At 44.4% G+C, this 24,039-nt stretch overlaps 2 protein-coding genes across 4 annotated transcripts; one reads left to right on the top strand and one right to left on the bottom strand.

Moving 5' to 3' along the window:
* The first annotated feature begins 1,327 nt into the window (after nucleotides 1-1,327).
* On the top strand, nucleotides 1,328-23,834 carry TRIM58 (tripartite motif containing 58). Of its 3 annotated transcripts, none has more exons than XM_035280610.3 (6): nucleotides 1,328-1,793; nucleotides 4,233-4,328; nucleotides 8,650-8,811; nucleotides 12,103-12,125; nucleotides 12,221-12,321; nucleotides 19,019-23,834. In XM_035280610.3, exons 1-6 carry the CDS (start codon nucleotides 1,362-1,364, stop codon nucleotides 19,606-19,608), a joined length of 1,404 nt encoding a protein of 467 aa, XP_035136501.1. In that variant the 5' UTR covers nucleotides 1,328-1,361; the 3' UTR covers nucleotides 19,609-23,834. The 3 variants fall into 3 exon arrangements, with proteins under 3 accessions (XP_035136501.1, XP_003735311.2, XP_035136502.1); XM_003735263.6 differs by having other exon boundaries at nucleotides 8,581-8,811; XM_035280611.3 differs by lacking the exon at nucleotides 8,650-8,811.
* LOC100415560 (olfactory receptor 2L13) lies at nucleotides 12,593-23,628 on the bottom strand. Its single transcript, XM_078356430.1, has 2 exons — nucleotides 21,135-23,628; nucleotides 12,593-19,725 (listed from the first exon to the last, which is right to left on the bottom strand). The coding sequence occupies exon 1, from the start codon at nucleotides 23,626-23,628 to the stop codon at nucleotides 22,483-22,485; it is 1,146 nt and encodes a 381-aa protein (XP_078212556.1). The 3' UTR covers nucleotides 12,593-19,725; nucleotides 21,135-22,482.
* Nucleotides 23,835-24,039: the final 205 nt, after the last annotated feature.

Below are 24,039 nucleotides of genomic sequence, written 5' to 3'. Positions count from 1 at the left end.
AGGCTCCTGGCCACAAACAAACGCAATGTGTGCTCAGGGACGGATTGATTTGCCAGAGGCATACCCACCATCACTTTAAACTCAGCCATACTGAAGTTATTTTGCACAGATGCAGACACTGCCCCAGACTTGTCTCCTTTCTGGACATTAGAGACTTTAGTCCTACCATTGGATGAAGTAACATACTCTCTGTGAAATCATTTTGCTCCTGTCACTGAGACGTTAAGCTTGAATTATTCCTTCCGATAATCTCTACAGCTTTGTCATCTCCAAGACTGGCTTTGCAACAATCCTAAAACACATGTGTATTCCTTATGGGACCCTCGTTGAACAAGGCCAGATATTTATTGAAATATTTAGAATTGTTTTCTGCTGGCCTACAAACCTGTGATTATACACACGAGGCAGGCCTCTTCCCGGGTCAAGCGGTGTCATGTCTTTATCAAGAGGTAATTAGTGTAAGAGAAAAAATGAAGTTTGAAAGAAAACATTTTGAAGAGTGATTATGCCATATAAAGGGGAAAAGGCTTTTAGAAATGAAAGGCATGAGAGGACCACTAGCTCAGTAACAATGAAAGGGACTCGGAGGGTGGAAGGTGGGTGAGGAGGAGATCATTTAATAAGAACAATGTACAGGATTAGAGCCACCGCTGCACTAAAGCCTAGACTTTATGCAATGTATCCAAGTAAAAATACTGCACTGGTACCCCAGAAATCTGTACAGAATCTGTTTAATAATGATGGAGGCCAGGCGCGGTAGCCCATGCCTTAATCCCAGCATTTTGGGAGGCCGAGGGAGGCGGATGACCTGAGGTCAGGAGTTCAAGACCAGCCTGGCCAACGTGATGAAACCCCCATCTCTACTAAAAATCCAAAAATTAGCCCTGTATGGTTGTGCACAGCTGTAATCCCAGCTACTTGGGAGACTGAGGCAGGAGAATTGCTTGAGGGAGGTGGAGGCTGTGGTGAGCCGAGATCGCGCCACTGCACTCCAGCCTGGGCAACAGAGCAAGACTCCTTCTCAAAAAAAAGATGGAAGGAAGAGTTTAGTGATTCTCCAAATCTACAGACAGTGAAGGTGCAGCACGAGGGATTCCAGTTAGAAGCGCTCAGTGTCCTGGGGAGCGAGGCGGGATGTGACCCAGACGGTTAGTTTTATCGTCGCCGTGGGGAGGGCCTGGGCAGCAGCTTTCACCGGAGTGGCTCGTCTCAGCTTTAACTGGAGCCAGCGGCCACCGCCCACCCGCGCCTGCTGGTCCCGCGGCGTGGGGCTCCTCCCTGCCGCGCCCGAGCCCGAGCCCGAGCGGAGATAGCGCGGCCGCAGGGAGGAGGGCAGCCCCAGGCGGTCGCGGAGGCCGGTCATGGCCGCGGGGCCGCCCGCGGAGCGGCTGCGCGACGAGGCCCGGTGCCCCGTGTGCCTGGACTTCCTGCAGGAGCCGGTCAGCGTGGACTGCGGCCACAGCTTCTGCCTCGGGTGCATCTCCGAGTTCTGCGAGAGGTCGGACAGCGCGCAGGGCGGCGTCTACGCGTGTCCGCAGTGCCGGGGCCCCTTCCGGCCCGCGGGCTTCCGGCCCAACCGCCAGCTGGCGGGCCTGGTGGAGAGCGTGCGGCGGCTGGGGCTGGGCGCGGGGTCCGTGGGGCCCGCGGGGGCGCGGAGGTGCGCGCGGCACGACGAGGACCTCAGCCGCTTCTGCGAGGAGGACGGCGCGGCGCTGTGCTGGGTGTGCGACGCCAGCCCGGAGCACGCCACGCACCCCACCGCGCCGCTGCAGGACGCCGCCGGCCGCTACCAGGTGAGGGCGCCCCCCGGCGGGGTCAGCGAGCGCCGGGAGCGGGAGACGCGGGTGGCCGTCCAGTGCGCAGCCGTCGGGGCCGCCCCGGGCTCCAGCGGCTCCCACAGCCCTGTACCCGCCCGGCGCCCGCCACCGGCCCCCGCGGCGCACGCGCAGCTCAGGCTCCCTGGCCTCTGCTGTGGGGACCCGCTTTGCGACCCCTGTTCTGCAGCGCGCACGCCCACGGTTTGAGACTGGCCGCCTGTCCGGCAAGCCCCCTCGTCTTCTGATTGGGCTTGTTCTAAGTCGTCTTTAATCTGCTGACATATTTCACCACAGGGCTGTCAACGCTGTAATGCACTGAAATACTAGCTTTCTTAACATTTTTATTTATTTCGTTTGATTGTTTTAAATTAAGGTTTAGAATATTTTCCCCTTCTCTCTGCATCTACCAATGTCTCCCGTTATTTCTTCTTGATTTTGGTCATTTGAGAGATTTAGGTACTAATTTCTAGCTAGACTTTTGCGGTATGTTCTTGGCTTTTTTTTAAATCCAGAAAACACCGTACAGAAGATTGCTAGTGTAACATTTCTTTTCTTCCTCCTTCTCCTCCTCCTCCCCCACCGCCTCCTCCTCCTCCTCCCCCTCCTCCTCCTTCTTTCTTCTTTCTTCTTCTTTTCTTTCTTTTTCTTGAGACGGAGAGACGGAGTCGTGCTCTGTAGCCCAGACTGGAATGCAGTGGGGTGATCTCCGCTGACTGCAACCTTCGCCTCCCGGTCCGGTTTCAAGCAGTTCTCCTTCCTCAGCCTCCCGAGTAGCAGGGATTACAGCCACACACCACCACGCCCAGCTAATTTTTGTATTTTTAGTAGAGACGGGGTTTCACCATGTTAACCAGACTGGTCTTGAACTCTTGATCTCCTGGTCCGCCCACCTCCACTTCCCAAAGTGCTGGGATAACAGGAGTAAGCCACCGCCCCGGGCCTCTAGTGTAATATTGCTAAAGGTGTTCTCTGTATTTTCAGTAGTGATTCAGTGAAATACCAAATACATATTATCTAAACTCCTGAGCCTGTCAGTGAAAGCTTTCTAGGGCCGTGAGTTATTTTTCTATGGCTCCTGTCTTAACTAACCAGGAGACCCAACAAATTCAGCCGAATCACTGTTGTCCTAACTGTGCCACATCTGCTTGCTGTTGCTGACAGTTTGTTTGGCCTCAGGGAGCTTTTCTCTATCTACAAGTGTCAAAGTGCTCCGTTCTTTGTAAACACCAAAACAAATGCTACTTCCCCGACTGGGTCAAATGATATCATGAATTCTACTGTATTTTATGTATAACAATTATAATATGCTCCTTTTAAAAACAATTGATGTGTATGTAGGATTTATTGAGTAATTTTGAGAATAGAATTTTTAAATTAAAAGCCTCTTTTTATATGTATCTTTGTGGGTATTTTCTGTAAATAAAATACACACATTTACCTCTAGCGAGGGCCCTATCATTAAAGGGAGATTTGGTTCCCATTGTATTTTTACCTATCGTAAGATTTAAAATATATTGTATGTTTTCATATGAAATGTGTTAACCTACCAAGTTTCTTTTCACCTAATAGTACTACTAATAATACAATAATAAACCCTTGTTTTATCATAAAGTAATAACTTCAAGAAGTCGAAATATAGGGAGATACAATAGCATCACTCTTCATCGAAACACCAATAGATGGCATTTCATCTAATATCATTGTCATTTACATCAGCCCAGTTTCAATATATCCATTACAAGCACTTTTTTTAAATTAATGTTGTTTTGTAAAATATTCTTATCTATTGATGTTATCATTTTATTTCTTGTCATGAAACATTCTGTAATGTCTTATTTTAATTCTATGCTATTAATGTAAGTTTTTTTCTCCCCTATTTTTAACATTTTAGTCATTCTATCATATATAGTGATGCAGTGAGCATACTTTTAGATAAATATTTGATTGTATCTGGCATTAAAATACATTTAGGGAGGTAGGCATCGTGGCTCATGCCTGTAATCCCAGCACATTGAGACCAAAATGGGGCATTCTCTGGAGGCCAGCAGTTTGACGTCAGCCTGGACAACATAGTGAGACCCCATCTCTACAGAAAACAAAATTAACTGGGTATAAGGATGTGTGCCTGGAGTCCTAGCTACTTGGGAGGCTGAGGTGGGAGGGTCACTTGAGCCCAGGAGTTGGAGGCTGCAGTGAGCCATGATCGCAGCACTGCATAACAACCTGAGTGACAGAGCGAGACCCTGACTCTAAAACTAAAATCCATTCGTTTAGTTTTTAATGATATTGAACATTTTTATGTACTTTCTGGGGACTGTTGAAGTTGATCTTTGTATTTCCTCACACATCTGAGTGACGTAAGGTACTGACTGACGTCAGGCATCTGTAACAGCTTTGGAGTATCTTCCCAAACAGGTACAGCTCCAGATGGCTCTGGAACTTGTGAGGAAAGAGATGGAGGAGGCCTTGGCTCTGGAGGCCGACCTGGGGAAAAAGACTGTCGTTTGGAAGGTAAGAGCATGTTGGGGCCTTAGGAGGCTTGTGTGTTTGAAGGATCCAGATTTGGATCAGTACGTCTTCCAGCATCATCCATTCTCCAGCACTTTGGTTCCATCTCTGTAGATGCTCAAGAAGCACATCTTGGGGCCGTCCTGGATCATCCCTGTCCCCTCAAATGATATGGTTCATTTGTGTTGTTTTGGTCTCTATTGCCATCACCCAATCCAAATTGTAACTCGTAGCTTTACTAGCTTGATCTTACTGTGAAACTCACTGCTGTATCCCTGTCACATAGAATAACATCTTATACTGTCATTACTGTCACTTAGTTTGAAAATATTTGTTAGGCGAATGAAATAATGAAGATTTCACAACTTTGTACAGCACAAGATGATCATCGTATATACAGGGAATAATCTGAACATGTAGCCTTTTTTTGGTCATCTGTATATACACATATTCCATCTTTTTTACACCTCAACAGCTCTTTTTATTCCCTTAATGTTTTGTTTATGCACATGCGTATGCACTCGTGTATACACACACACAGTGATTCACATACACACAGTTATTCTCAATCTGGGGTGACCCCCCCACCTTAGATACATTTTGCAATATCTGGAGATATTTTTGGTTGTCACAGCTGAGGAAGGGTGGGTGCCGTACACCTATCATCTAGTGCAGGCAGGAATGCAGTTTAACACCCTGTAGTCCACAGGACAGTCCCCATAACTTACAAGAAAAACCCATCTGTTCAAGATGGCTATAGTGTCAAGATTGAGAAACTCTATGTAGAAACTGTGTGTGTAGTTCTATATATTCATATAGTGTATTATATAATACGATATATATAAGAGTTTATACTTGACAGAATATTCATTCCTATTCTTTCTCCTTTTCCAAATAACCCTTCTTTTCTGATCACTCTATATATTTCTAATTCTTTCCTTCTTTTCTTTGAAAATTTAGTCTTATATTCCATGTTTACAGAGATACTACATAACGACTTTTTTTTTTTTTTTTTGAGATGGAGTTTCACTCTGTCGCCCAGGCTGAAGTGCAGTGGTGTGATCTTGGCTCACTGCAACCTCTGCTGCCTGGGTTCAAGTGATTCTCCTGCTTCAGCCTCTTGAGTAGCTGGGATTACAGGCACCTGCCACTGTGCCTGGCTAATTTTTGTATTTTTTTTAAGTAAAGACGGGGTTTCACTATTGTGGTCAGGCTGGTCTTGAACTCTTGATCTTGTGATCCACCTGCCTCGGCCTCCCAGAGTTCTGGGATTACAGGTGTGAATCACCATGCCTGGCCATAAAGACTATTTTTTAACTACATTTTTCTACATTTGCTACATTACTAGATATAATATATATACATAGTGATAGGAAAAGGTAACACTTATCCCAGAAGAAAATGAACATTATAGGTAAATAATGTGCATAGTGGTAGGAACGGATAAAAGTTATCAATATTAAATAATATTGATGTTAATAACATCAGTACGTAACGTTACTCAGAAGTGTGAAGAAATAGTAAAACTTACTAATGTTAATACTGACAATCTTGTTTATCAATATTATTGACAACTATTTTTAAACTAGTAGTGACAGTATAAGAAGCAATTCTAGGTGATAGGGACATGACAGTGTGTTTTACAGTAAGGGCAAGCTAGTAAAGCATAGTTTGGATTGGGTAGTGGCAGTAGAGATAAAAAGAGTAAGAACAAATCTTTACAATATTAAATAATGTACATTATTGACATATCATGTACCTAGTGATAGGATGTACATTATTTAATATTGTAATATTGATTAATAATGTTTGTTCTTTTCAGGCTTAAATACAAGTCCATTGTTTTCAACCCTGGCCTGACCACAGATCTATAAAATCAGAATCCCCATATTCGGAGGTCTGAGTTTCTGCAAGCTTTAAACCCTCTGTGCATTATTCTTAAGTAGGGGTGATACTAAGATCCCTGTTCTAAGCCAGGTAAACTTTCGTGATTATTACCATCAGGAATGTATCTGTGTGAGCCAAGTGGAGCAAGCACATGTTTGGTAAAAAGGTACCCTAAATACCACAGAACAACCTTTCCTCTTTCTCTGTCTGCAGATATAGTTGTGCTCAAGAGGGTGGTGTGAAAGGAAGATGAATTGCAGGCAAATCGCTTCCCACCACACCCTCCCTCACGCCCCAGGTATGACTCTACTCTTTTCTAGCGGCTGGGTTACTTGCCCCACCCCACAACGGCACAGCCTCTGATATGAAGAGAGCTTCTCGTATTTACATGAGTTACATCTTTCAGGAATCACCACGTGGAATTCAGAGTTGACTGATTTCAGAAACAAGGTGAAGTCTTCTGAATCTAGTGATCTAGAAAATTGTAGAAGGGGCTAGGCATGGTGGCTCATGCCTGTAATCCCAGCACTTTGGAAGGCTGAGGTAGGAGGATCACCTGAGATTGGGAGTTTGAGACCAGCCTGATCAACATGGTGAAACCCTGTCTTTACTAAAAATACAAAAATTAGTTGGGCATAGTGGCAGGTGCCTGTAATCCCAGCTATTCAGGAGGCTGAGACAGGAGAATCGCTTGAACCTGGGAGGTACAGCTTGCAGTGAGCCAAGATTGTACCACTGCACTCCAGCCTGGGTGACAGACTCCATCTTAAAAAAAAAAAATGGTAGAAGGAAGTAGAGATGGGAAATGGAAGGAAGGAGTTAAGTCTTCGGGGGTGTTTAGAGTTTAAAAGGCGATAGCTTCTGCCTTTTAGTCAAAGGAAGAAGTTAACCACGTTTAAAAACAGGCAAATGACTTCACCTACGAAGCAATATAACAATGTAATAAAACTGCATTTGTACTCCATGAATATATACAAAAAATGCAATCAATATAACAGGAAAGAGAATCCGAGGTTTAGGTACTTTGAGGGAATGATTTGCCTCTCAAACTCAGTTTAAAGTTAGTTTCTTATATACTCACCTTGAGAGAAGAAAATCTACCAAATAAGCCTGTGACAAAGTATGTTCCTTGGGTCTATTCAGAAACCGTAGACGTGAGAGTTGGGTAGCAGTCAGGAGTAATTCCCTGACGGGAACTCTGGAACCGTCCGTGGCCTGAGCATCGCTTGGTTCTTTCTTGGCTTTGTAGAGAACGTTAGGCTTATGGTTGTGCACTATTACCATTATGAAACAGCATTCATATTTTCTCATCTCTAGGCCTTTCTTATTCAAACTATTCTAGGTCTCTAATATTTCTTCAAAATTCAGTTGTTTCGAGTGGTTCTATAGAGTGAGTAATCTACTGGTAAATAGTAACTTCTGTTGTGTGACTGCTCTGTGCTAATCACTGTTCTTGCAGTTTAACAGCTATTTAACTGTAATCCACATATTCTTCTTTTCCCCACATTTTTAAAGAGATGGAGCCTTGCTCTGTTGTGCAGGCTGAAGTGCAGTGGTGCAGTCATCGCTTGCTGCAGCCTCGAGCTGTTAGGCTCAAGTGATCCTCCCACCTCAGCCTTGTGGGTAGCTGGAACTACAGAGCTTACCACCGTGCCCAGCTAGTTGATTTTAATTTTTTTAGAGATGGGGTTGTGTCTTGCTTTGTTACCCAGGCTGATCTTGAACTCCTGGCCTCAAGCAATCCTCCTGCCTCAACTTCCCTGAAATCTCACATTTTGTATATGGTACTGAAACTTGAATACCTCACCCCAGTGCCTCACCCCAAAGCCTATGGCAAAATGGGAACCCCAGTCCAACAGTATTTTTTAAACCTTAGTTTGAAAATTTGGCCGGGCACAGTGGGTCGTGCCTGTAATCCTAGCACTTTGGGAGGCTGAGGCTGGTGGATCACGAGGTCAGGAGTTTGAGACCAGCCTGGCCAACATGATGAAACCCCGTCTCTACTGAAAGTACAAAAAAAAAAAAATCACCTGGGCGTGGTGGTGCACACCTGTAGTCCCAGCTACTTGGGAGGCTGAGGCAGGAGAATCACTGGCACTCGGGAGGTGGAGGTTGCAGTGAGCTAAGATCGTGCCACTGCACTCCGGCCTGGGTCACAGAGTGGGACTCTGTCTCAGAAAAAAAGAAAACTCTACTGGGCTGCTTCTTATCTGAATGGACTGCAGTCTGCCCATGTTGTTGGAATGCAGCCAGTCAGTCCACAGAGTTACGGGGCTCAGGAAACGCTGGACGTTGCCTTCCCCAGCATCGTCCTGTACACAGCTGCAGGAGGCCAAGTGTGATGACGTGACCCACTGTGTCACCTCAGGAGAAAGTGGAAATGCAGAGGCAGCGCTTCCGCTTGGAGTTTGAGAAGCATCGTGGCTTTCTGGCACAGGAGGAGCAACTGCAGCTGCGGCGGCTGGAGGAGGAGGAGCGAGTGACCCTGCAGAGACTGCGTGAGAGCAGGGGCCGGCTGGCCCAGCAGAACAAGGCCCTGAAGGAGCTGGCAGATGAGCTGGAGGAGAGGTGCCAGCGCCCAGCCCTGGGTCTGCTGGAGGTGAGGCCGGGTGCCAGAAAAGCAGGCAGATGTGAGACTGACGAGGGAGACAAGGACAGTGGCTTTCAGAGACACACTTCGGCATTTATGTTCTTTAGGAAACGGGCACCCTAGAATTTCTCAGAAGGCAGCTTCAACACCCTAGAATTTCTCAGAAGGCAGCTTTAACACCCTAGAATTTACTCAGAATCGTGAGATTCTAGAGAATCATATAGTTTGAATCTGGCATGGTGGCACATGCCAGCAGTTCCAGCTACTACGGAAGCTGAGACAGGAGGATTGCTTGGTCCAAGGAAATTGAGACCAGCCTGGGCAACACAGCAAGACCCTCTCTCAAAAAACAAACAAACAGCATATAGTTCATATTAAGGACGAAAGAATTTTTACAATTAAAATTAATTTAATGACTTCTGAGAATGTGGACAGCGAGGAGGACAGGCTGCCCTCTGCTGGCTGAGAAGTGCTTCTTGCAGCCTCACAGTCAGGTTGTCACGATGGCACTGCAGTTTTTCAGTGATGGCTCACCCAGAAAGTCTGCATGACACATTTCAGTGTCACAGCCAGAAGGGTGAATAAGGGTTAAATTGTCCAGCTCGAAACTGTTACACTGGATTGTAAAGCAAACACTTGTTTCCTGGCCCACGTTGCATGCCCATTCCAGGCATGGTGAGGAGGGGTTATGTGGACTCCCGTGCAGTTTGCTCCCAATCTGTTTGGGATTAGAAAACAGAAAGACAAGTAACAGTGAAAGGAAATCTTTGCTTTTAATCCTCTGTGAAGACATCCTATCCCAGTGAACAGCGAAAGCCAAAGTTCTTGATGAATCTGTGTTTTCTTGATAGAATCAATGGCAACAGAAATTTATCTGGGTGACTTCCTTTTTTGGTGATGGAGTTTTGCTCTTGTTGCCCAGGCTGGAGTGTAGTAATGAAATGATCTCAGCTCACCACAGCCTCCGCCTCTTGGGTTCAAGCAGTTCTCCTTCCTCAGTCTTCTTAGTAGCTGGGATTACAGGCATGTGCCACCAGCGAGGCTAATTTTTTGTATTTTTAGTAGAGACGGAGTTTCTCCATCTTGGTCAGGCTGGTCTTGAACTCCCAACCTCAGGTGATCTGCCTGCCTCAGCCCCGCAAAGTGCTGGGATTACAGATGTGGGCCACTGCACCCAGCCTGTCTGGGCCGACTTCTGTCTCCTCCCCAATGACTCATTCAGGGAGTTCTAAACTAAGTGATTCCTGCTCTCATTTAACAGCCGACCCACAGATTCTACCTTTTCAGACTTAGTTCTAGACACTGAAAGACCATGAATAGACATAATCATATTAATTGTGTAATATTTGCAAGTACAGTGACTAAACAGTACTGGTTATGTGGCAGGGGAGCATTAAATGAATGAATTTATAAAGCAGTTTAATTTGTCTCTTTACCTTTTATATATATATATGCATATATATACATTTTGCTATTATTGTATGTTCATTTCCTTGTTAGTAAACTAGAGTCAGAAAGGAGTTGATTTTCTAAATAGCAGATAGCAAATAAACACAAGAACTTTGACAGTTTCTTTCTTTCTTTCTTTCTTTTTTTTTTGAGACAGAGTCTCACTCTGTTGCCCAGCCTGGAGTACAGTGGTGTGATCTTGGCTCACTGCAACCTCTACCTCATGGGCTCAAGCAATTCTCCTGCCTCCGCCTCCTGAGTAGCTGGGATTACAGGCATGTGCCACTGCACCTGGCTAATTTTTGTTGTTGTTGTTGTATTTTTAGTAGAGACAGGGTTTTGCCATGTTGGTCAGGCTGGTCTTGAGTTCCTGACCTTAGGTGATCCACCCACCTTGGCCTCCCAAAGTGCTAGGATTACAGGCATGAGCCCCCGTGTCCGGCTTGACAGTTTCAACAATAACATTTATTGCCTTAACTCACCATGTCTCATGTAACAACCTATTTAAATTTAGCAGTTTACCACCAAATAGATGTTATAAAACAAATTATAGGGAGGATAAATTCTTGAATAATGTATCTAAACAAATTATAGGGAGGATAAATTCTTGAATAATGTATCTGTTTTTTTTAAAGGCAGGATCTCGTTGTGTCACTCAGGCTGCAGTGCAGTGGCATGATCATAGCTCACTGCAGCCTCAGTCTCCTAGGATCAGGCAATCCTTGTGCCTCAGCTTCCCGAGTAGCTGGGACTACAGGAGGCACCACCATGCCCAGATAATTTTTTAAAAAGTTTTAGTAGACATGAGGCTTGGTCGTGTTGCCCAGGCTATATATTTTTACACTTCCCTTTCCCTTTCTTCCCTGGTACTAATGAGCTACATTTTATCCCCAAAGGCCAGGACCAAGGCCTGACATTCCCATACAGGGTAAAGCAAACTTTTTCCCTGTTTTTATGCCATCAGGACTTATCTGACTGGTGACTCTTTCTGAGGGGGGAGGGGAAATGTATCCCAAATACAATTATTAATATAATAAATGTATCACAGTTATATTTATTTAATAATCTACTTTGAGAAAAACTTGCCAGTTATTCAAGGCTTCCTTTTTTAATATACTGAGGTAACCTACTCCATATGAATGGCTCTGGTCTGTTGGTTCAAAGGATTAGGAATTTGTAATTCTTATAAAGACATTTAGGGAAACATTTTGTGTCTTTATTTGAGGAACCTATCCCTGCCCCTCAAATAAATTCAACAAGTTCTTAGGATCTATTTTATCCTATTCCGTCTGAATTGCTGCAATATCCAAGTGCCAGAATTATTAATTCAGAAGATAAATTGATAGATATTACAGGAATTAACCTAAATTTTGTGTGGCTTTAAAGGAAAGAGATTTGGCCAGGCACGGGACTCATGCCTGTAATCCCAGTACTTTGGGAGGCTGAGGTGGGTGGATCACCTGAGATCAGGAGTTCGAGACCCTCCTGGTCAACATGGTGAAACCCATCTCTACTAAAAATACAAAAAAATTTTGGCCAGGCGTGTAGTGGGCATCTGTAATCCCAGCTACTTGGGAGGCTGAGGCAGGAGAATTGCTTGAACCCAGGAGGCAGAGGTTGCAGTGAGCCAAGATTGCGCCGTTGCACTCCAGCCTGGGCAACAAGAGTGAAACTCCATCTCAAAAAAAAAAAAAAGAAGAGAAAAGAGTTTTATTATGCCCTATAATTTTATCTTAATTGTTAATGTTTTCCATTAATTTCTAAGGAAATTTTCATGGTGTCCCTAGTCTGACTGTGAAAAGCAATTTGGAGGTTCAGCTCATGCTGTTTGTGTTTTTCTTTCCTTTTCAGGGTGTAAGAGGAGTCCTGAGCAGGTATGTCTGCTTTCTGAATTGGTGACGGGATTGGGAGAGGCAGAGGAGCTGGTGGATAACACTGCTGACTTCTGTGGTTTCTGTGCTCTTCTCAGAAGTAAGACTGTGACAAGGCTGGAAGCAGAGAACATCCCCATGGAACTAAGGACAGCATGTCGCATCCCCGGGAGGAGGGAAATGCTGAGGAAGTTCCAAGGTAGTTTGCAGTTTGGGGATTGGCAATTCAGTACCTGGGGTTTGCCAGTCAGCCGCAGTGACCGACAGAACCTGAAGTCTCAGTGGCCCACATCAGGGAGATTTATTTTGAGAGTGTGCTGTTGGTTTGTTTCTGGGTGTGGGGCCTTCTGTGGGACCTCTCCTCACTCTGGGACCCATGCTGACAGAGCTCCACCTCCCTGCTGGTGCTGGGAGCCATAGGCAAGGGCCAGGTTATTAAAGGGATGGGGGAAGAAGTTCTCTTTACAGCACCAATACAGCATATCACTTCTGGTCACCAAAACGTGGGGATTTCTCCTGCAAACAGCCAGTCCGTTCTCCAGCAGACGCTCCAGCCAGAAGTCCTTCCCTGCCATTTGATTTTGACACTATCTACCTGGAGATGGCATCAGGTCCCACAGGTTGAGGGTTTAGTCCTACAGACTGACCCCACTTCAGATGCTGGTCACAAGCACAGGTTGTGGCCTGTGAATCTGACCAACTGACCGTAAATTGGGGTTCCCATGACCTCCTGAGTTCACCTAATTTCCTGAAACAGCTCACAGAACTGAGGGACACATATTTACTCACTCATTATAATGGGTGTTACAGAGGATACAAGTGAACAGCTGGGAGAGATTCACAGGGCGAGGTTTGTGAGAAGCGGTACGGAGCTTCACACCCTCCAGGCGTGCCGCCTTCAGAACCGCCATGCGTTCAGCTCCCTGGAACTCCTTGGACTCAGTTCTTTTGCTTGTTTTTGTTTCTGTTTTGAGATGGAGTCTCACTGGAGTGGAGTGGTGCAATCTTGGCTCACTGCAACCTCTGCCTTCCAGGTTCAAGCAATTCTACCTCAGCCTCCAGAGTAGCTGAGACTACAGGCGCATGCCTCCATGCCCAGCTAATTTTTGTATTTTTAGTAGAGATGGGGTTTCACTAGCCAGGATGGCCTCAATCTCTTGACCTCGTGATCCACCGCCTCAGCCTTCCAAAATGCTGGGATTACAGGCATGAGCCACCGCACCTGGCCTCTTTGACTTTTTATGGAAGCACTATGTAGACATGATTGATTAAGTCATAGGCCATTGGTTTATCAACCCACCCTTCTCTTATTCAGAGGTGGGTGGGGGCATGGCACACAGGACTGAAAGTTTCCAGCCTGTAATCACGTGGCTGGGACCCCTGGTAACCCACACCCAGTGGGGGGCCGTCTGGGGGTCACCAACTCTAAGTCATCCCACTAGCATACAAAAGACACTCGTCTTTCTGGAAATTCCAAGGATTTTAAGAACTGTATGTCAGTAAACAGGATGTAGACCAAATATACCCTTCACAGTATCAATGGTGTGATGACTCATGCACTGCCCTTAAAGGCGCCCACGCTGAATGGGGGCATGTGGCCTTCCTGAGATCTCATGGCTATGCCAGTCTGTAGAGGAGAAGTATAGAGGGCAAGGCAGAACTTTCCCCTTTCCCTGGGAATGTTTGCTGAAAATCAGCTGACCAAAGACAAATAGGAACACAGGCATAGAAAAGTTTTTAACATTCATAGCACAGTGGAACTGCAGGAGAGTAATTACCCAGTAACTCAGTGGGGTACGGATGGTTACATACCTTCTTTATCAGAGGAAAGGAAGATGGGGAGGTGTGGGTGATTTTAGGGGGATAGTAAATGATTTTTTTCGAGGATTCTTTGGGCTTGGTGTACATACAGTGGCTTGGGACAAAGTCTGTTGAAAAGTCGACAGTGGTTTGTGACTGAAGTTTGTCCAGGTGTGTTCACAGACTAAGTCTGTCTTCCTGCAGTATGAGCTACATTATTTAAGAGCACAGGGACTTCAGGCAGATAAATCACTTTTGGAATAAAGCTTCCTCCAGTGTGTGCTGGTCTCCAAGGACCTTCACTTTAAAATAATGGGTTTACCAGGGTGCCGTATTTTAGGGTGAAATTCCCTGGCCTCCTTCAGTGGGAGAGTGCAGATGCCGGAATAATGAGGATCGGTGTATTCATGAACAACATCAGAGTCACGGCCACCCATAGAGTCTATATTTGGTTGGAAGAATGGGTGCAAAATTGTAGCTTATCTCCTATCTGCTGTGATATGAGCAATGTTAGGCCCAGTAAATTTCCATTTTTCCTTGTTTATAAAATGCTAAAAAAAATTGTTTGGAGGACAAAATGAAACACTTGAAAGCACCCCACCTCCTGAAAGTCATCAATATGAAAGCATTGCAGTTATTAATTAACAAGAAGTTTGGTTTAATTTACTGGCTGAGAATTTGACGATTCGCTTGAATCAGTCAATAAAGCCAAAAATATTGTCAATTATTTTTACGTAGGAATAAGCAGTGTCACAAAAATTTAGTTTGTTCAGTCTGATTGTGTTATTTTTTCAGACAGTATAGATTCAGTATTTTTTAAAATTTCATTTTAAAATCTAATTTATCTCAAGTAATGAAAATAGACTATGTCTGAATGGTGACTTCACTACTTACAGAGAAAGACTGTAATGTCCCCTTAATGAGAAAACCCATCTCCTCACCATACTACCCACGTTCTCGTGGTCAGATGAATATGTACTAAATGCCTGACTTGATTAAAGTTATGGCACCATCAGTCACGGTAACCTCATGTCAATATGTATTGCTATTGAATGAAATAATCAATTCAAAATGTGTTATTCATTTTATCTCATCCATTCTTTAAACGTTGGAATCTATCATTCAACAACAGCAACAAAATCCACTACAATCCATAGCTTTGTGTGCAGATACTTACTTAATCAAAATACACAGACTGTAAGCAGATGATACAGGATATTGAGGAAAATAAAAAGGAGTGTGAAAAGCGTAACAAGAAGTTCTAGTTTTGAATAAGGTGACCAGGGAAGACCTTGGCCTGTAGCGGAAAACCCAGCAAGCATGTGATCTGGAAGAAAGCATTTAGGCAGTAGAAATGAGCACTAAGGCCTGACATGGAGGATGGCAGGTGTGTTCCATGAGCCATGAGGATGTCAGTGTGAGGACTCTCTGGCAGAGTAAATGACAGGAGGGTTGGAGAGACCAAGGAAGGGCTAGGTAGGCAAGCCACTCTGAGTATGATACTTTATCCCTGAGTGAAATAGGACATCACTGAAAGATGATTGGGCCAGGCACGATGGCTCATGCCTGTAATCTCAGCCCTTTGGGAGGCCAAGGTGGGCAGATCACCTGAGGTCAGGAGTTTGAGACCAGCCTGGCCAACATGGTGAAAATCTGTCTCTATTAAAAATATAAAAATTAGCCCACACCCAACTACTTGGGAGGCTGAGGCAGGAGAATTGCTTGAACCCAGGAGATGGAGGTTGCAGTGAGCTGAGATCGTGCCACTGCTCTCCAGTCTGGGCGACAAGATTGAGGCTCTGTCTAAAAAAAAAAAAAAAAAAAAAAAAAATAGTTTGGACTAATGTTCTGTGAGGATCACTCTATATGCTTTCTTGTAAGTAATTTACAGAAAGGAGAAGATTGACATGGGAAAAACAGATAAGGGTCTTTGGAGTAATTTGGTGAGAGATGATTACGTTGGAACAGATGTTGTTACTGAAGGTGCCGCAAGATGGACAGATCGTTGTTACACGCTGAAGGCAGAGTTGGTAAGATCTGCTGTTGGATTACATATGATGCGCCATAAAAAACAACAGCCAGGAATGATTCCAAGGTTTTGGAGCTTGCAAACTGGCAAATGTGGTTGTCACTTAGATTGATGAGGAAAGCTGCCGCTGAAGCAGGAGGAGGTTGGGTTTTGGACACGTGGATATTGCGGTGAGTGCTAAATATCCACATATTGATGTCAGGTAAACAGAGGAATGTACGATACGGAGTTTCAGGGTAAGGTCAAACCCAAGGACCTGCATTGAGAATCAGTCAGCCTATGAATGGAACTTCATCAGAGCAATGAGCCAGCCAAGCCTGGGGTAGATAGGGGGTGAGCTGAGAGAGAAGGACGAGGTCCAAGTCTTGGGACCACAGGTTTCTCCAGTGGTGGTGGACGAGGGGAGGAGACCAGCTAACGGCCAAGGAGTAGCGGGCAGAGAGGAAGGGGAGACACGGATGAGTGTTGTCTTTGGAAACGGGAGATTTTTTTGGGCACATGGATTCTCAGTAGTGTTGTGAGCTACAGAAAAATCATTTAAGATGAACTCTGACAAATAACTATTCATCAGTGTGGAGGCCCCTGGGAGGATGGACATGAGCAGTTGGGTAGAGTATGGTCATATTATGATGAAGAATTGAGTTTAGGAGAGAAAGGGCAGGGAGACGACTGGGGTATAGACCACGTCAAAAGCCATTTCACGTTTCTCTTCTGTTAGAAATGAAGCAGACAGGTGTGCTGGAGCAGGAATGGTGTGGGGACACACGACCTACGTTAAATGTACATGCCGTGGAGGCCTGCCTCCCAGTCTCTGTTATTCACCTCTAGAGTCTGGAAAACCACATCAATTCTTTGACTCCGACTCTACTCTTGTGTAATGCAGGGATGACCGTGGTGACCCTCAGGGTGGTTGCATGAGTTAATATAAATAATGCAGTGAGCAGTTATGTGACCACTCAAGTTGGATATCAGCAAGAGTTTACTAGGCTGGCCGTGGTGGCTCACGCCGGTAATCCCAGAACACTGGGAGGCTAAGATGGGCGTATCACCTGAGGTCAGGAGTTTCAAACCAGCCTGGGCAACATGGCAAAACCCCATCTGTACAAAAAATACCAAAAACCACCTGAGCAAGGTGGTGCATGCCTGTAGTCCCAGCTGCTCAGAAGGCTGAGGTGGGGGGATTGCTTGAGTCTGGGAGGTGGAGTCTGCAGTGAGCCATGATTGCACCACTGCACTCCAGACTGGGCAACAGAGCGAGGTTCTTTCTCAATTAAGAAAAAAAAGTTCACTAGAAGTGTATAGAGGCAAATAAGTGTAGCGGCAGTGGCAGTAGTGGGTGGTCGTGTGACAGCAGCAGTAGCAGTAGAAGCAGTATTTGTTCTGATGTTAAAAATCAAACTATAGTAACATGTCAGTCTGTTTTTGCATTGCTGTAAAGAAATACCTGAGGCTGGGTATTTTGTTAATATAGGGAAATGCGGTTTATTTTGGCTCCTGGTTCTGTAGACTGAACAGGAAGCATTGTGCTGGCACCTGCTTCTGGCGAGGCCTCAGGAAACCTCCAGTCATGGTGGAAAGCAAAGGGGGAGCCAGCATGTCACATGGCAAGAAAGGAAGCAGTGAAGTGGGGGGCTTCCAGGTTCCTCTTAATCAAGCAGCTCTTGCAAGCTGAGTCACATTTCAACCTGAGATTCCGAGGGGATACGCATCCAAACCGTGCTATTAATTAACTTACTACTTATGAGGAATGCTTATAAGGAAATCCACTGAATATTTTTACATTCTCCCTTCTTCCTTGAGTTTCATATCTAGACATGTTTATTTATTATGTATATGGGTCAGATGTCTCATCAGTCTGGCTGGGACTTCACAGTATCAATTTTTTAAATTGTTATATAACAAGTCACTGCAAGCTTAGGTGCTTAAAGCCAAACCATTTAGTGTCTCACAGTCCTGGAGACACATCCAGGTGGGATCAGCTGACTCCTCTGCTTAGGTTTCCTCAAGGCCCAAATATGGGTGTTGGCTAGGCTAGGCTTCTCTGTAGGTCTGGGAAGAATCTTAACCCCTGAGCTTATTCAGATTGTTGGCATAATGCAATTCCATGCAAAGGCAGCACTGAGATTCCTGTTTTCTTGCTGGCTGTTGGTTGGGGGCCATTCCAGCTCTGGAGAGCACTCTCAGCTCTAGAACTCATTTGCCTTTCTCCTCGTGTGACCTTTCTCTCTTCAAAGCCAGCAAAGAGATATCAAATCCATGTCTCATTGACCTTTCCTGCTGCCACCAACCCAGTAGCCAGAGAAAACCTTGTGATTTTATAGAGCTTGTGGGATTAGATTCGACCCAGCTAGATAATCTCTCTCTTGTCATGTAATGTAACATAGTCGTGAGGCTAACAGCAGGGTGTGAAGGTCGTGGGGTCCGTCTTAGAATTCTGCCTACCACAGTAATATAATCTTGAAAGTAGTGGATTTCATGTTAATAAAATTCTCCTATAGATTTTAAGAAAAAGAAATCCCTAAGGGGTTTATAAATTTTATGTTAAATGCAGAGGATCCTCCTATGTGTACCCAAATGCTTTGGATGTAAGCCAGACATGGTGCTGTGCAGCTAGAGTCCCAGATGACTCTAGGTGCAGACACAGGAGGATCCCTTGAGAGCAGGAGTTTGAGGCTGTAGTGTAACATGGCTATGCCCCTAAATACCTCTGAGCTCCAGCCTGGGCCACATAGTAAGACTCCGCCACACACACACGCACGCATTAGATGTAAATGAAACTAAATGATTATGCACTAGCTTTGTGATCATCACAAATTGTTTTCATTGGGGAAGTTAATGAGTTCTGAGTTATGCAGAGGAAACAGTGGAATACACCAGGCAGTAATACAGAATAAAGAATGATGAAGTAATAAAGAGTATTTCACCTGTAAGGTGAAATACTGATTTGTTTTCTCTGGGAGTTATTAGAGAAAAGTGAGGATTTGTGAGACTATTCTTTGCAGCGGCTTCCTAAGTTTCTACCGGTCCTTTCTTTCCTTTCACCTGCTCCACCAAATTCTTTCCACAGTGGATGTAAAGCTGGATCCCGCCACGGCGCACCCCAGTCTGCTCTTGACTGCTGACCTGCGCAGTGTGCAGGATGGAGAGCTGTGGAGGGATGTCCCCAGCAACCCTGAGCGATTTGACACGTGGCCTTGCGTCCTGGGTTTGCAGTCCTTCTCATCGGGAAGGCACTACTGGGAGGTGCAGGTGGGAGAAAGAGCGGAGTGGGGATTAGGGGTCTGTCAAGACACACTGGCAAGAAAGGGGGAAACCACCCCGTCTCCCGAGAACGGGGTCTGGGCCCTGTGGCTGCTGAAAGGGGATGAGTACATGGTCCTTGCCTCCCCATCAGTGCCTCTCCTTCGACTGGAAAGTCCTCGCTGCGTGGGGGTTTTCTTGGACTATGAAGCCGGTGAAGTCTCATTTTACAATGTCACAAACGGCTCTTATATCTACACATTCAACCAGCTCTTCTCTGGTGTTCTTCGGCCTTACTTTTTCATCTGTGATGCAACTCCTGTTGCCTTGCCACCTGTGACGGCGGCAGAGTCAGGAAATTGGGCATCCGGGGATCATTTAGATCCTGCTTCTCATGTAAGACATGATCGTCTCTAAAATTCTGTTCCCAAGATGCAGTCCTGGCCTGACCAACATTCCTGGAGTGGGTGAAGGATGTCAACATGCTCAGGACTAACAAATACCCCGTTTAGGCCAGCACTTTATTCCTTGTTGCTGTGGACAAAAGAAAGACTATGAAATATTTGCATATGGGAAGATTATAGAGCATAATGATTTTAAAAATGGAGCAATCTCAGCCTGTATTTCTAGATCTCACTTTCTTGACGAGACTTCCTTCAAATTAATGACCTTGGATTGCATAAGGATTTCTATTCATTCCTTAACATTTTTTATACCTTTTAATATCCTTTTATTCCAAATCTTTCATGTAAGAATTAACATGGATTCAGCATGGTCTGACACTATTCCAGTATCACATCCATAATTCTGTTTCTCCTCCTTTTCCTGACTTTCCTTCTCATTCTCTCCTTCCCCCTCTTTCTGTTACTCTCGCTCTTTGTCTCTCTCATTCCTTGTTTCTTTCCTCTTATTGTTTAACCTGTTGTTTCCTTCTAAATTAATATATTTCGAGCCATTCCTTTATACATTCACATTGCCTATGACGTTACTCAATTACTTTAAAAATCCTTTTTATTCTGGACCTAATTTTTAAGAATTATGAAGCTCATTCCTCTGAATCTAATATCACTGACTCCTAGACTTTTTCCTTTTTCTTTGGATATACTCTAAATAGAATTTATCAGAATTTTCATTCAACTTGTTGTTTGACCTAGACATTTACTAGTTATAAGACCTCAAGGCTGGGCGCAGTGGCTCATGCCTTTAATCCCAGTACTTTGGGAGGCTGAGGTGGGCAAATCACAAGGTCAGGAGTTCAGGACCAGCCTGGCCAACATGGTGAAAAATGTCTACTAAAAAAAAATATAGAAAAAATTCGCTGGGTGGCAGGTGCCTGTAATCCAGCTACTAAGGAGGCTGAGGCAGGAGAATAGCTTGAACCTGGGAGGCGGAGGTTGCAGTAAGCCTAGATCACGCCGCTGTACTCCAGCCCAGGCAACAGTACGAGACTCGGTCTCAAAAAAAAAAAAAAAAAAAGATTTCAAACAACACAGCTGTCTTTCTTTCAGCTGCTTATTATGGTTCCTGAACATGGAACAGATACACTGGCCTCACAGTGTTATAGTGTATACTTAAGGTTATAATTGATATTGCTGGTTTGAATTCAGCTTTTCTATTTAAGTACTTTATGATGATGATTATGAAATGTTGATAATATTTAACGTTTTTAAAGTAGATTCTGTACCTCTCCAACAAAATTCTTAAAAGTTATTGAAGACTAACCTTGCTGCCTGCTTTATATCAGTATCTTATAAATAGTTGCTACACAAATGCTAAAATGCTTAAATGATAAATGCTTCAATGCTAACCAAATATTAATTAATGGCAAATTATTTAACATTATCTGTTAATAATCTGCAGAAGGTTTAACTTTTCCTTCTCAATTTGAAGTTCAAGATACTTTTCCAGGGAGATTTTTTTTTTCACTGACATCCTTAACTTACCTTCCAGTTATATTACTAATGTAGCTTTCTTTCCAGATTTTTTAAATTGTCTGATCATGAGCGAACACGTCTCTCTGTCTCAGCTTTGCAAACAGAGGGAATGATGCATCCGTATGTCCCTCTTGCTGGTGTTCCGCAGACCATGCCTGCCCTAGGCCTCCCTCATACAAGGTCCATGTGGAGAAGATGGGCTTCAGCTCAGCAGTAGCTCTTCCCATGGGGACGAGGAGGGATGACGGCAGTGGCTGGAGATGCCCCTTCCATGGGCACCACCCATTCACCGAGACGCCTTCCACTCTCTTCATAGGGGGAAACAAGAGTCCCAGGAATATTCTGGTCTCAGCTGTCTCCCTTGAATCTTGTCTCACTGTGCATTTTATTATGGTTTAAGTCAGTCAGTAACCAAACTGAGTCTTCATCTCTTGCATTCAGTTCAAAGAGCTTTGCGTGTCTCCTATGATGACCTGTCTCTTTCCCTCTCCAACTCCGAAAAGATTTCCACTGTTTCCTCTGGAATTTTCTTTCATGACCAGCAAGATCCTCTAAATCCGTACCTATTTCCTGGCTTTCTCTGTCCTTTCCTCTGAATACCAGTCTTTACATTCAGCTCTCCACTTGACATCAAAATAGACATTTTAAACTCAATATTCCTAAAACTTAACTCCAATTTTCCCCCAAGTCTCCCCACTGACTACAGCAACAACAGCAACAAACACCACAGGCATCTCATGTCACTGGATGGCAACTCCATTCCTTTGATGCCAAGGCCAGGCGTCTGATGGAGTCCTCTCTTGACTTCTCTAGCCCAGGTCCAGCCCATCAGCAAGCCCTGTTGGTCCTGCCTTTGGAGTGTCTAGGGTTCAGTTGTCCTGGCCGCACTGCTGCTGTAACTGTGGTCGGAACTCCATCCTGCCTCTCTGGATTATGACACTCGTTTCCTCACAGTGGTCCTGCTTGGGCTCTAGGCCCTTCTACTCCCATTGTCTCTACAGCAGCTGGGCTAATCCTTTTAGCACCCAAGGATGTGTTGCCATCATAGTGACTTAGAAATGATATGACAATATATGAGTATAAATATTATTACCTTAGTAGTAACATATGTATAAACGTGTACTACAAAATATCACATAAAACATTGAAAATGTATGCTATGTAATTAATATCAATTATTGTTAATATTAATTATAACATTGTTTTGAATTAAATATTTTATTGAAATTAATTGTACTGCTTTAGTGTACCTGCTAGAAAATTGTAAATTATGTTACATGCCTATTGGACAACCCTGCACTCAGGTGTTTGAATCAACTAGAAAAGAGGAAATAAGAAGGGAGTAGGACAGCCATGATTATTCTCTCAGAAAAGAGAATATTGCAAACACTCTTGTCATGGCACCCAGCACTTCCTTATTCCTCAGGCTGTAGATAATGGGATTGAGCATGGGGGTAAGGATGGTGTAGAAGACTGCCAGGATCTTGTCTTCGGATGGTGAGCGGAGATTCCTGGGCCGAAGATAGGTGTAGACAAAAGGTGCATAGTAAAAGATCACTACAGTTAAGTGGGTTGAAATGGTGGTGAAGGCCTTTTTTCTTCCCTCTTTTGAACGCATATGATAGACAGCAACTAGGACTCGGCCATAGGAAGCAGTGATGCCAAGGAAAGGAAAGAGAAGAAAGAAGCTTGTACTTACAAAAACCACATATTCATAGACCCAAGTATCCATACAGGCAAGAAGCAGCATGGCTGGGACATCGCAGAAGAAATGGTCAATGGCCCTAGACCTGCAGTAGGAAATATGGAGGGCATAGACTGTGTGTGCCAAGGAGTTGATGGACCCCAGTGTCCAAGAGCCTCCAATCATGTTCGCACACACTCTTCTACTCATGCGGCTGGGATAGTGGAGAGGGTGGCAGATGGCCACATAACGGTCATAGGCCATGGAGGTCAGGAGTAAGCCCTCAGAACATGCCATTGTCAGGAAGAAGAAGCTTTGCACACCACATCCCAGGAAGGAGATGCCTTTCTGTCCGGAAAGGAAGTTGTACGTCATCTTGGGGACGGTGGTGGAGATGTACATCAGGTCCATGAGGGAGAGCTGGCTGAGAAGAAAGTACATCGGTGTGTGGAGATGGGGATCCACGTGGATGAGGTGAATCATGGCCAAGTTACCCACCGAGGCCAGAAAGAATATGAGGATGATAAGGCACAGGAGTAATATGCCAGTTTGATTTGGGGGAAGCAGACCCAACAAAATGAAATCATTTGACGTGTGATTCCATTTCTCCATGAAAACTTTCTGCTGTAACTGTGTTAAAAGAGATATAGAAGCAAAAGCAAAGCAGAAAACATGAAACACAACAGAAAAACAAAAAGGAACTGACTTTATCAATGTTTGTTTAGATTGAGTTGTTTCTCCTCTAACTCTGCAGGTTTTGTTGAATCGATTTCTAGATCTTAACAGAATGTTACCTTTCCAATTATTTCTGGTAAACATCTCAGCAAGTCATAGATATATGTGTGGTTTTTCAGTACCGAGTCTAGCCCTGTAGGTGGAAAAGATAAAGAATATAACTGCCATGTGTGTACCTATGCAATTGTTTTGCATGTTCTGCACATGTACCCCCAAACCTAAAATCCAATAAAAAATTAAAAAAATAAATAAATAAATAAATAAAATAAAATTAAAAAAAAAAAAAAAAAGAATATAACTAAAACCTTCTTTTCTAGAGAACTCCTGGCCAGTCACATCTCCCATGAGTTATCAACAAGTCACAGGATGTGAGAAAGGCAGGGATAGCTACATTCTGCAGTGTTTTAATCTAATAGGGCATAATCACAATAGAAACTTGATGTATGACTCAGAAATTTTCTATATGCTTACATAGGCCTCTTCTTTATCTGTAAT

This window comes from Callithrix jacchus, chromosome 19, assembly GCF_049354715.1.
Source record: "Callithrix jacchus isolate 240 chromosome 19, calJac240_pri, whole genome shotgun sequence".
Classification (NCBI taxonomy): domain Eukaryota; kingdom Metazoa; phylum Chordata; class Mammalia; order Primates; family Cebidae; genus Callithrix; species Callithrix jacchus.
This window is presented reverse-complemented; position numbering and strand designations above follow the sequence as displayed.